The following is an 11442-nucleotide window of genomic DNA, read 5'->3' as shown; positions in this document are numbered from 1 at the left end:
GGGGGGTGGGGGGGGGGGGGGGTGGGGGGGGGGGGGGGTGGGGGGGGGGGGGGGTGGGGGGGGGGGGGGGTGGGGGGGGGGGGGGGTGGGGGGGGGGGGGGGTGGGGGGGGGGGGGGGTGGGGGGGGGGGGGGGTGGGGGGGGGGGGGGGTGGGGGGGGGGGGGGGTGGGGGGGGGGGGGGGTGGGGGGGGGGGGGGGTGGGGGGGGGGGGGGGTGGGGGGGGGGGGGGGTGGGGGGGGGGGGGGGTGGGGGGGGGGGGGGGTGGGGGGGGGGGGGGGTGGGGGGGGGGGGGGGTGGGGGGGGGGGGGGGTGGGGGGGGGGGGGGGTGGGGGGGGGGGGGGGTGGGGGGGGGGGGGGGTGGGGGGGGGGGGGGGTGGGGGGGGGGGGGGGTGGGGGGGGGGGGGGGTGGGGGGGGGGGGGGGTGGGGGGGGGGGGGGGTGGGGGGGGGGGGGGGTGGGGGGGGGGGGGGGTGGGGGGGGGGGGGGGTGGGGGGGGGGGGGGGTGGGGGGGGGGGGGGGTGGGGGGGGGGGGGGGTGGGGGGGGGGGGGGGTGGGGGGGGGGGGGGGTGGGGGGGGGGGGGGGTGGGGGGGGGGGGGGGTGGGGGGGGGGGGGGGTGGGGGGGGGGGGGGGTGGGGGGGGGGGGGGGTGGGGGGGGGGGGGGGTGGGGGGGGGGGGGGGTGGGGGGGGGGGGGGGTGGGGGGGGGGGGGGGTGGGGGGGGGGGGGGGTGGGGGGGGGGGGGGGTGGGGGGGGGGGGGGGTGGGGGGGGGGGGGGGTGGGGGGGGGGGGGGGTGGGGGGGGGGGGGGGTGGGGGGGGGGGGGGGTGGGGGGGGGGGGGGGTGGGGGGGGGGGGGGGTGGGGGGGGGGGGGGGTGGGGGGGGGGGGGGGTGGGGGGGGGGGGGGGTGGGGGGGGGGGGGGGTGGGGGGGGGGGGGGGTGGGGGGGGGGGGGGGTGGGGGGGGGGGGGGGTGGGGGGGGGGGGGGGTGGGGGGGGGGGGGGGTGGGGGGGGGGGGGGGTGGGGGGGGGGGGGGGTGGGGGGGGGGGGGGGTGGGGGGGGGGGGGGGTGGGGGGGGGGGGGGGTGGGGGGGGGGGGGGGTGGGGGGGGGGGGGGGTGGGGGGGGGGGGGGGTGGGGGGGGGGGGGGGTGGGGGGGGGGGGGGGTGGGGGGGGGGGGGGGTGGGGGGGGGGGGGGGTGGGGGGGGGGGGGGGTGGGGGGGGGGGGGGGTGGGGGGGGGGGGGGGTGGGGGGGGGGGGGGGTGGGGGGGGGGGGGGGTGGGGGGGGGGGGGGGTGGGGGGGGGGGGGGGTGGGGGGGGGGGGGGGTGGGGGGGGGGGGGGGTGGGGGGGGGGGGGGGTGGGGGGGGGGGGGGGTGGGGGGGGGGGGGGGTGGGGGGGGGGGGGGGTGGGGGGGGGGGGGGGTGGGGGGGGGGGGGGGTGGGGGGGGGGGGGGGTGGGGGGGGGGGGGGGTGGGGGGGGGGGGGGGTGGGGGGGGGGGGGGGTGGGGGGGGGGGGGGGTGGGGGGGGGGGGGGGTGGGGGGGGGGGGGGGTGGGGGGGGGGGGGGGTGGGGGGGGGGGGGGGTGGGGGGGGGGGGGGGTGGGGGGGGGGGGGGGTGGGGGGGGGGGGGGGTGGGGGGGGGGGGGGGTGGGGGGGGGGGGGGGTGGGGGGGGGGGGGGGTGGGGGGGGGGGGGGGTGGGGGGGGGGGGGGGTGGGGGGGGGGGGGGGTGGGGGGGGGGGGGGGTGGGGGGGGGGGGGGGTGGGGGGGGGGGGGGGTGGGGGGGGGGGGGGGTGGGGGGGGGGGGGGGTGGGGGGGGGGGGGGGTGGGGGGGGGGGGGGGTGGGGGGGGGGGGGGGTGGGGGGGGGGGGGGGTGGGGGGGGGGGGGGGTGGGGGGGGGGGGGGGTGGGGGGGGGGGGGGGTGGGGGGGGGGGGGGGTGGGGGGGGGGGGGGGTGGGGGGGGGGGGGGGTGGGGGGGGGGGGGGGTGGGGGGGGGGGGGGGTGGGGGGGGGGGGGGGTGGGGGGGGGGGGGGGTGGGGGGGGGGGGGGGTGGGGGGGGGGGGGGGTGGGGGGGGGGGGGGGTGGGGGGGGGGGGGGGTGGGGGGGGGGGGGGGTGGGGGGGGGGGGGGGTGGGGGGGGGGGGGGGTGGGGGGGGGGGGGGGTGGGGGGGGGGGGGGGTGGGGGGGGGGGGGGGTGGGGGGGGGGGGGGGTGGGGGGGGGGGGGGGTGGGGGGGGGGGGGGGTGGGGGGGGGGGGGGGTGGGGGGGGGGGGGGGTGGGGGGGGGGGGGGGTGGGGGGGGGGGGGGGTGGGGGGGGGGGGGGGTGGGGGGGGGGGGGGGTGGGGGGGGGGGGGGGTGGGGGGGGGGGGGGGTGGGGGGGGGGGGGGGTGGGGGGGGGGGGGGGTGGGGGGGGGGGGGGGTGGGGGGGGGGGGGGGTGGGGGGGGGGGGGGGTGGGGGGGGGGGGGGGTGGGGGGGGGGGGGGGTGGGGGGGGGGGGGGGTGGGGGGGGGGGGGGGTGGGGGGGGGGGGGGGTGGGGGGGGGGGGGGGTGGGGGGGGGGGGGGGTGGGGGGGGGGGGGGGTGGGGGGGGGGGGGGGTGGGGGGGGGGGGGGGTGGGGGGGGGGGGGGGTGGGGGGGGGGGGGGGTGGGGGGGGGGGGGGGTGGGGGGGGGGGGGGGTGGGGGGGGGGGGGGGTGGGGGGGGGGGGGGGTGGGGGGGGGGGGGGGTGGGGGGGGGGGGGGGTGGGGGGGGGGGGGGGTGGGGGGGGGGGGGGGTGGGGGGGGGGGGGGGTGGGGGGGGGGGGGGGTGGGGGGGGGGGGGGGTGGGGGGGGGGGGGGGTGGGGGGGGGGGGGGGTGGGGGGGGGGGGGGGTGGGGGGGGGGGGGGGTGGGGGGGGGGGGGGGTGGGGGGGGGGGGGGGTGGGGGGGGGGGGGGGTGGGGGGGGGGGGGGGTGGGGGGGGGGGGGGGTGGGGGGGGGGGGGGGTGGGGGGGGGGGGGGGTGGGGGGGGGGGGGGGTGGGGGGGGGGGGGGGTGGGGGGGGGGGGGGGTGGGGGGGGGGGGGGGTGGGGGGGGGGGGGGGTGGGGGGGGGGGGGGGTGGGGGGGGGGGGGGGTGGGGGGGGGGGGGGGTGGGGGGGGGGGGGGGTGGGGGGGGGGGGGGGTGGGGGGGGGGGGGGGTGGGGGGGGGGGGGGGTGGGGGGGGGGGGGGGTGGGGGGGGGGGGGGGTGGGGGGGGGGGGGGGTGGGGGGGGGGGGGGGTGGGGGGGGGGGGGGGTGGGGGGGGGGGGGGGTGGGGGGGGGGGGGGGTGGGGGGGGGGGGGGGTGGGGGGGGGGGGGGGTGGGGGGGGGGGGGGGTGGGGGGGGGGGGGGGTGGGGGGGGGGGGGGGTGGGGGGGGGGGGGGGTGGGGGGGGGGGGGGGTGGGGGGGGGGGGGGGTGGGGGGGGGGGGGGGTGGGGGGGGGGGGGGGTGGGGGGGGGGGGGGGTGGGGGGGGGGGGGGGTGGGGGGGGGGGGGGGTGGGGGGGGGGGGGGGTGGGGGGGGGGGGGGGTGGGGGGGGGGGGGGGTGGGGGGGGGGGGGGGTGGGGGGGGGGGGGGGTGGGGGGGGGGGGGGGTGGGGGGGGGGGGGGGTGGGGGGGGGGGGGGGTGGGGGGGGGGGGGGGTGGGGGGGGGGGGGGGTGGGGGGGGGGGGGGGTGGGGGGGGGGGGGGGTGGGGGGGGGGGGGGGTGGGGGGGGGGGGGGGTGGGGGGGGGGGGGGGTGGGGGGGGGGGGGGGTGGGGGGGGGGGGGGGTGGGGGGGGGGGGGGGTGGGGGGGGGGGGGGGTGGGGGGGGGGGGGGGTGGGGGGGGGGGGGGGTGGGGGGGGGGGGGGGTGGGGGGGGGGGGGGGTGGGGGGGGGGGGGGGTGGGGGGGGGGGGGGGTGGGGGGGGGGGGGGGTGGGGGGGGGGGGGGGTGGGGGGGGGGGGGGGTGGGGGGGGGGGGGGGTGGGGGGGGGGGGGGGTGGGGGGGGGGGGGGGTGGGGGGGGGGGGGGGTGGGGGGGGGGGGGGGTGGGGGGGGGGGGGGGTGGGGGGGGGGGGGGGTGGGGGGGGGGGGGGGTGGGGGGGGGGGGGGGTGGGGGGGGGGGGGGGTGGGGGGGGGGGGGGGTGGGGGGGGGGGGGGGTGGGGGGGGGGGGGGGTGGGGGGGGGGGGGGGTGGGGGGGGGGGGGGGTGGGGGGGGGGGGGGGTGGGGGGGGGGGGGGGTGGGGGGGGGGGGGGGTGGGGGGGGGGGGGGGTGGGGGGGGGGGGGGGTGGGGGGGGGGGGGGGTGGGGGGGGGGGGGGGTGGGGGGGGGGGGGGGTGGGGGGGGGGGGGGGTGGGGGGGGGGGGGGGTGGGGGGGGGGGGGGGTGGGGGGGGGGGGGGGTGGGGGGGGGGGGGGGTGGGGGGGGGGGGGGGTGGGGGGGGGGGGGGGTGGGGGGGGGGGGGGGTGGGGGGGGGGGGGGGTGGGGGGGGGGGGGGGTGGGGGGGGGGGGGGGTGGGGGGGGGGGGGGGTGGGGGGGGGGGGGGGTGGGGGGGGGGGGGGGTGGGGGGGGGGGGGGGTGGGGGGGGGGGGGGGTGGGGGGGGGGGGGGGTGGGGGGGGGGGGGGGTGGGGGGGGGGGGGGGTGGGGGGGGGGGGGGGTGGGGGGGGGGGGGGGTGGGGGGGGGGGGGGGTGGGGGGGGGGGGGGGTGGGGGGGGGGGGGGGTGGGGGGGGGGGGGGGTGGGGGGGGGGGGGGGTGGGGGGGGGGGGGGGTGGGGGGGGGGGGGGGTGGGGGGGGGGGGGGGTGGGGGGGGGGGGGGGTGGGGGGGGGGGGGGGTGGGGGGGGGGGGGGGTGGGGGGGGGGGGGGGTGGGGGGGGGGGGGGGTGGGGGGGGGGGGGGGTGGGGGGGGGGGGGGGTGGGGGGGGGGGGGGGTGGGGGGGGGGGGGGGTGGGGGGGGGGGGGGGTGGGGGGGGGGGGGGGTGGGGGGGGGGGGGGGTGGGGGGGGGGGGGGGTGGGGGGGGGGGGGGGTGGGGGGGGGGGGGGGTGGGGGGGGGGGGGGGTGGGGGGGGGGGGGGGTGGGGGGGGGGGGGGGTGGGGGGGGGGGGGGGTGGGGGGGGGGGGGGGTGGGGGGGGGGGGGGGTGGGGGGGGGGGGGGGTGGGGGGGGGGGGGGGTGGGGGGGGGGGGGGGTGGGGGGGGGGGGGGGTGGGGGGGGGGGGGGGTGGGGGGGGGGGGGGGTGGGGGGGGGGGGGGGTGGGGGGGGGGGGGGGTGGGGGGGGGGGGGGGTGGGGGGGGGGGGGGGTGGGGGGGGGGGGGGGTGGGGGGGGGGGGGGGTGGTGGGGGGGTTGGGGGTGGGGGGTGGGTGGTGGGTGGGGTGTGGGGGTGGGGGGTGGGGGGTGGGGGGGGTGGTGGGGCGGGGGGGTGGGGGGGGGGGGGGGTGGGGGGGGGGGGGGGTGGGGGGGGGGGGGGGTGGGGGGGGGGGGGGGTGGGGGGGGGGGGGGATGGGTGACAATCAATGATATCTAGGATAGCTAGTGTGCAGAGATAGGCAGAAGAAGATCACTCACTGTAAATTTTATGGGATCACTATAAGCTGGCTGTCAGGTCAGAATCTGGCATCTGGGAAGACAGTTTGCAGCTGGGAGGGGAGAGAGGATGAGTAAAAAGTTACTTTCTTTTTCACATAGCTGAACAAGTTGGGGGCGCCCAGGCCAGATGGCTGCTTATCTCATCTCTGGCCTTGGAGATCTGTCTCACCTTTTCGCTGTCTTTGTTTTGTAGTTGTGTAGCACGAGAAAATGGGAGGAGGAGGAATACTTTGGGTCTGATGTATTGGGCTTTGGGAAAAGACAATTTAGAATTAACTTTTCACTTGCTGGCCACTGATGCTTTCCAATAAAGTCTTTTGAAATGACAGTTTCAGAGTCTTATTTGGTCTCAGATCCAGGGCTTGACACCGGCAGCTATTTGACAGCACTTTCTACTGAGAGGTCAGTCCTCAACATTTTCCATCGGATTCTTTTGTAGAATTATCTGTCAGTAACAGAAATGTGGAGCAGAGGTTGTCACTTGAAATGGCAAACTAAGAAATGTGTTCATGCATTTCAGATTAATTGGCTGTTGAGGAGTTTTCAGGCTGTATGGCTAAGGTCTGCTCCTAACATTTATTTATTCATTCATTCATTCATTCATTCATTCATTCATTCATTCATTCATTCATTCATTCATTCATTTATAGGCCGCCTCACCCCCGAAGGGCTCGAGGCGGCTCACAACACAGCTGTTCTCTAGACAGCAACCAGTACAAATAAAACTTAAACCCATTAAAACTTAAGCAGCAGTTCCTAAAATAAATACAATTAAAACAACAAAAGTTGTTAAAAACAGGCGCCCGATCTAAAGGCCAAAAAGGGGGGTAAGGGGTAGGTAGGGCCCAAGATGAAGTCAGGGCCCAGCCAGGATAGAAAAACAGGCAGCCTCAATCTCGGGGGGGGGGGGGGCGATAGAACCGCAGCCAGCCTCCCCAAAGGCCCGGTGGAATAGCTCCGTCTTACAGGCCCTGCAGAACTCACCAAGGTCCCGCAGGGCCTGGACAGCTGGAGGTAGAGCATTCTACCAGGCAGGGGCCAGAGCCGTAAAGGCCCTGGCCCGGGTCGAGGCCAGCCACATCGTCGTAGGCCCAGGGGTCTCCAGCAGCTCTGCCATCGCCGAATGCAGCGGCCTATGTGGGACATAAGGGGTGATGCGGTCCCGTAGGTATGATTTGACCTGCATCTATAGCTGGCATCTTTAGAGGCATGTATCACAGTCGCCGATGTGCTTCTGTGTAATACACATCTTACTGTGAGATGCCTCTGAAGATGCCAGCCATTGTTGTATTTAAACGTTAGAAGCAAAAAATAAAATGTTAGGCCCTCGGCCGAAAGGTTTCTCCAGAAAACCCACAAGAGCTGGGGTCCATTTCAGCCTTGGAAAACCTTGGACAATACATTTCAGAATAATGTAATTACCACGCACAGGGGGAAAAAAAGAACTGGAGCAAAGAATAGCAAGAATGTTTTGTATAGGATTGTCTGGAAAACAGAGAATTTGGTGACAGGTTGAATTAAGCATTCTGGTCAGCCATCGTCATTTCTTTCAAATTAAAAAAAGACAAAGCAAGTTTGTTACTCGCAGGGCAATAAAGACAGAACTGACTGGGGTGCTGTGTGGTTTTCGGGCTGTATGGCTGTGTTCTAGCAGCATTCTCTCCTGACGTTTCGCCTGCATCTGTGGCTGGCATCTTCAGAGGATCTGATGGTAGGAATGGAAAGCAAGTGGAGTATATATACTGTGAGGTCAAAAGGTGAGGCCCTCTGAATAGAGTAGCTTGGTATGTGAGTCACAAAGAAGTCTGTAGCCTGGTAGTAACAATGAAGATAGCAGGGTCAATAGGTGAATGGATCTGAATAGAAGTATCCTGGTCTTTGTTTCCTTTGATTGATATTGTCTATAGTTGTCCTGTGTTTGTGTGGAGCTGATCTGAAGATGCCAGCCACAGATGCAGGCGAAACATCAGGAGAGGATGCTGCTAGAACACGGCCATACAGCCCGGAAACCACACAGCACCCCAGTGATTCCGGCCGTGAAAGCCTTCGACAATACACAGAACTGATTGTTCGTAAACCATGCCCACGCATATTTGGTCTGATCCAGTGAAAGCCATGGTAGTTTTGATCCTGAGTAGCCACAGTAGTAACTAATGAAGAGGATAGGATATTCCTTATCCTTGTGGAGTCTTAAGAACAGCTTTGCGGACACGGGGCCCCATTTTGAGAAGTTCTGCTTGAAAGGAATGTAAGTGGCTATTTTAGATTTTTAGATCTTTCTGTAATGTCACGCACCAGTGGCTAAAGACATGGAGACAACAAAGGGTATTGTTTCCAGCTGCAGCAGACAAATGATTGCAAGATTGGGAACTAGCGTTCTGGAAGGGTAGCTTTTATTCTACCACGGAAAGGTTTTTTCTCACTCTTTTCTCACTGTGTCACTCACTCTTGCACAATAGTACATGCCAGTATCTTCAGGCTTCAGGCTGTTCATCTGGAGCAACACCTGATTTCTTGAGTTGTCTAGAGTGATACTGATCCGATTTTGCAAAGCGCTGTTATAGCCCGCGCTGTAACCATGGGCAATATGTCCGATCCACTCCAGCCCTTTTCCTGGTGGCTGACGGATCCAGTTCACATAGTAGCTTGATAAAGAAAACCCAGAAACTGTACAGGTCAAGCGTAGAGTCTCTCCTGGTCTCTTGGTACCACCACCAGACTCCACAAGACTGATCTGTTGTGAGGAAATGTCTGCAAAGATATACAGAAAGAGCAACAACAATTAATATAGGGTCCGATGAAGGAATCTATTAAATTGGGAACACTAAGAAAAATGGGAGTCTTTCTTACCTGCTGGGAAGACCATTAGGAAATGGATGAAGATCATTACTTTTGCGTATTTCATTGCTGGAGACATCTCTGTGGACTTCAGGGCAACAGAGCTTCAGCAATGATTGCAAATTGTGCATCATTTGCCTACACTATCTCTTTAAAGTGAGAGACCCCAAAGGTCATTTGCATGGTGCAAAAGATGTGGCTGATATAAGGGGTTGGCAGAAAAACCCACAGCCAGTTATTCTGGTCTATTCAAAGGAGCAGCAGTGGCGTCGGAGGTTAAGAGTTCGTGTATCTAATCTGGAGGAACCGGGTTTGATTCCCCGCTCTGCCACCTGAGCTGTGGAGGCTTATCTGGGGAATTCAGATTAGCCTGTACACTCCCAGCTGGGTGACCTTGGGCTAGTCAAAGCTTCTCGGAGCTCTCTCAGCCCCACCTACCTCACAGGGTGTTTGTTGTGAGGGGGAAGGGCAAGGAGATTGTAAGCCCCTTTGAGTCTCCTACAGGAGAGAAAGGGGGATATAAATCCAAACTCCTCCTCCTCCTCCTCCTCCTCCTCCTCCTCCTCCTCTTTCTTCTCCTCCTCCTCCTCCTCCTCCTCCTCCTCCTCCTCCTCCTCCTCCTCCTCCTCCTCCTCCTCCTCCTCCTCCTCCCCCTCCCTCCCCCTTCTCCTCCTCTCTTTTCTCTCTTCTTTCTTCTTTCTCTTTCTTTCTTCTTTTCTTCTTCTTCTTCTTTCTTTCTTTCTTTTCTTTCTTCTTTCCAGAAAGTTGTCTTAAAAATGCAGCAACAATGTCTCTGACTGTCACACTGACCAAAAAGGCAGAATGTTGGCTCACTCGGAGCGGTTAAATCCATTTTTTCATGACCCTACTTCAAAGGAACAGTGCCACAGAATGAAAGGTGCATGATATCTGGAACCACATGCAGAGGAAACAAACTGGGTGAAAGAGCAGTCTATTTCCGCATATAAATGCAGGAGTGAGTGACGCCTGGTTTCCTGGGATGGCAGTTTTTGTGTGAGTTTGTTTCAGTGTGGCTTGCACAGTAATACACAGCACTGTCTTCAAGCTTGAGGTCATTTAGCCACAGGAAAAATTGGCCTTTGGAGGTGTCTCTTGAGATGCTTATTCGACTTTGGAGAGCACTGTTATAATAAAGGTTGCCAGCAGTCCACATATCTCCAACCCATTCCAGTCCCTTCCCTGATGGCTGACGCATCCACTTGGCTGCCTGTTTTGATATGGAAGACCCAGATATGGTACACGTCAGTTGTAGAGTCTCTCCAGCCCTTTTGTCTCCACCACCAGTCTCCACCAGAAACTGGGCAGGAACACCTGCAGGGAAGAAAAGGGATATAATAGCAATATAATAACAGATGCAAAGAGGCAATTCCCATAGAATCCATGGTTCCATCTACATAAGGGAAATCAGAGGAGGTTGTTTTACATGAAGGGAAGAGCAGGAGGGAAATGATCAAGAGCCCCAATTCCATGGCTTCTGGCAGCAGGTCAGAGGAGCTGAAGGATGACGCAATCCAGGACCTTCGGTTCTGAACCTCGTGGTGGGAATGTTCTTTAAGAAGGCCATAGTAGGAAGTCATTTGCATTATACTGAGAAACTCCTATTCAAAGAGACTGAGGGAGGCTTAAAAGAAAGATGTTAGGAGGAATGCCTGGTTGTCACAGGGGGCCGCAATCTCACGTCTCTTGTTTGCCACATCTACTCAGAAACATCTAATGATACATGAAGTGCCTTTGTCACACTTGGAGTATCCCTTTGCCTCAACCATTAAAGTGACTCTTTAGTAGTATCCCAGAATAGTTCTGTTATTACTAATAGTACTGCTATTACACTTAATACTTCAGTTCTGTCCTGCAGTATAGGTTCATCTTAAAAGAATGCAAGGTATCGTGATGTGATCTCAAAAGAAGAGCCCTGAGGATCAGACCAGTGGTCCATCTAGGCAATTATCTTCTCTCTAACAGTGGCCACCCGGGTGCTTTGGAGGACCATCTGGGGAGGGCTAAGAAGAAGAAGAAGAGCTGGATTTATATCCCCCTTTTTCTCCTATAGGAGACTCAAAGGGGCTTACAAACGCCCTTCCCCCCTCACAACAAACACCCTGTGAGGTAGGTGGGGCTGAGAGAGCACAGGAGAACTGTGACTAGTCCAAGGCCACCCAGCTGGCGTGTGTGGGAGTGTACAGGCTAATCTGAATTCCCCAGATAAGCCTCCACAGCTCAGGCGGCAGAGCGGGGAATCAAACCCGGTTCCTCCAGATTAGAGTACACCTACTCTTAACCACTACGCCACTGCTGCTCCTAAGGCGTTCTCCAGATGTTGCCTCCTGGCAGCGGTATCCCAAAGTCTCTGACAAAGAAGTTGCAATTTGTACAAATCATCTCTTTTGCTATGACTTCATTATGGGGCTCTAATGTTGATTTCAGCTGTGAAAGCCTTCGATTAAACAATTCACTACATGGGCAGCTCAGAGAGCAATACATCTCTAATGCACGATCCACTGTGGCTAGGAAATTTCATCATAGGGTATAGTTGGCCTGGGGGGAGGGGCGGGTGACAACCTTCTGTTTTGCTTTCCTTCTGTTACTTTCTCAGGGCCCTGCCTATTGAAGGGTATCTTCATTAATTATGCCAAAAATATACGGCGCATGACTTCATGCACTACTGGCTGAGGAAATGGGCCGGATGAAAGGCAATCCTCCTTTCAGTTGCTGTACACAAACGCATGCATGAGCGATGCTCAGTTCTCGGGAAGGGCAGTTTTTGTGCCACCTCTGAATGGGTCTACCTCAGTGTGTCACTTGCACAGTAATATCTGCCGGTGTCTTCAGGCTTTAAGTTATTCAGCTGCAGAAAAGCTTGACTTTTGGAGTTGTCTTTTGTGATGCTTAGTCGACTTTGTAAAGAGGGGTTATAGGAAGTGCTTCCACCAGTCCAGATAACTCCAGTCCACTCCAGTCCCTTCCCTGCTGGTTGACGCACCCAGTTCACACGGTAGCTTTGTAAAGAGAATCCAGACACTGTGCAGG

The 11442-nt window shown here is 69.0% G+C and overlaps 1 gene segment (V, D, J or C); it reads right to left on the bottom strand.

Annotated features, from left to right (window-relative positions):
• Nucleotides 1–7975: 7975 nt before the first annotated feature.
• LOC125445166 lies at nt 7976–8447 on the bottom strand. The segment is given in 2 exon segments: nt 7976–8307; nt 8407–8447. Coding segments are annotated over 2 exon segments (369 nt in total).
• Between the last annotated feature and the right edge of the window lie 2995 nt (nt 8448–11442).

This window comes from Sphaerodactylus townsendi, linkage group LG15 (assembly GCF_021028975.2).
Source record: "Sphaerodactylus townsendi isolate TG3544 linkage group LG15, MPM_Stown_v2.3, whole genome shotgun sequence".
Lineage (NCBI taxonomy): Eukaryota > Metazoa > Chordata > Lepidosauria > Squamata > Sphaerodactylidae > Sphaerodactylus > Sphaerodactylus townsendi.
This window is presented reverse-complemented; position numbering and strand designations above follow the sequence as displayed.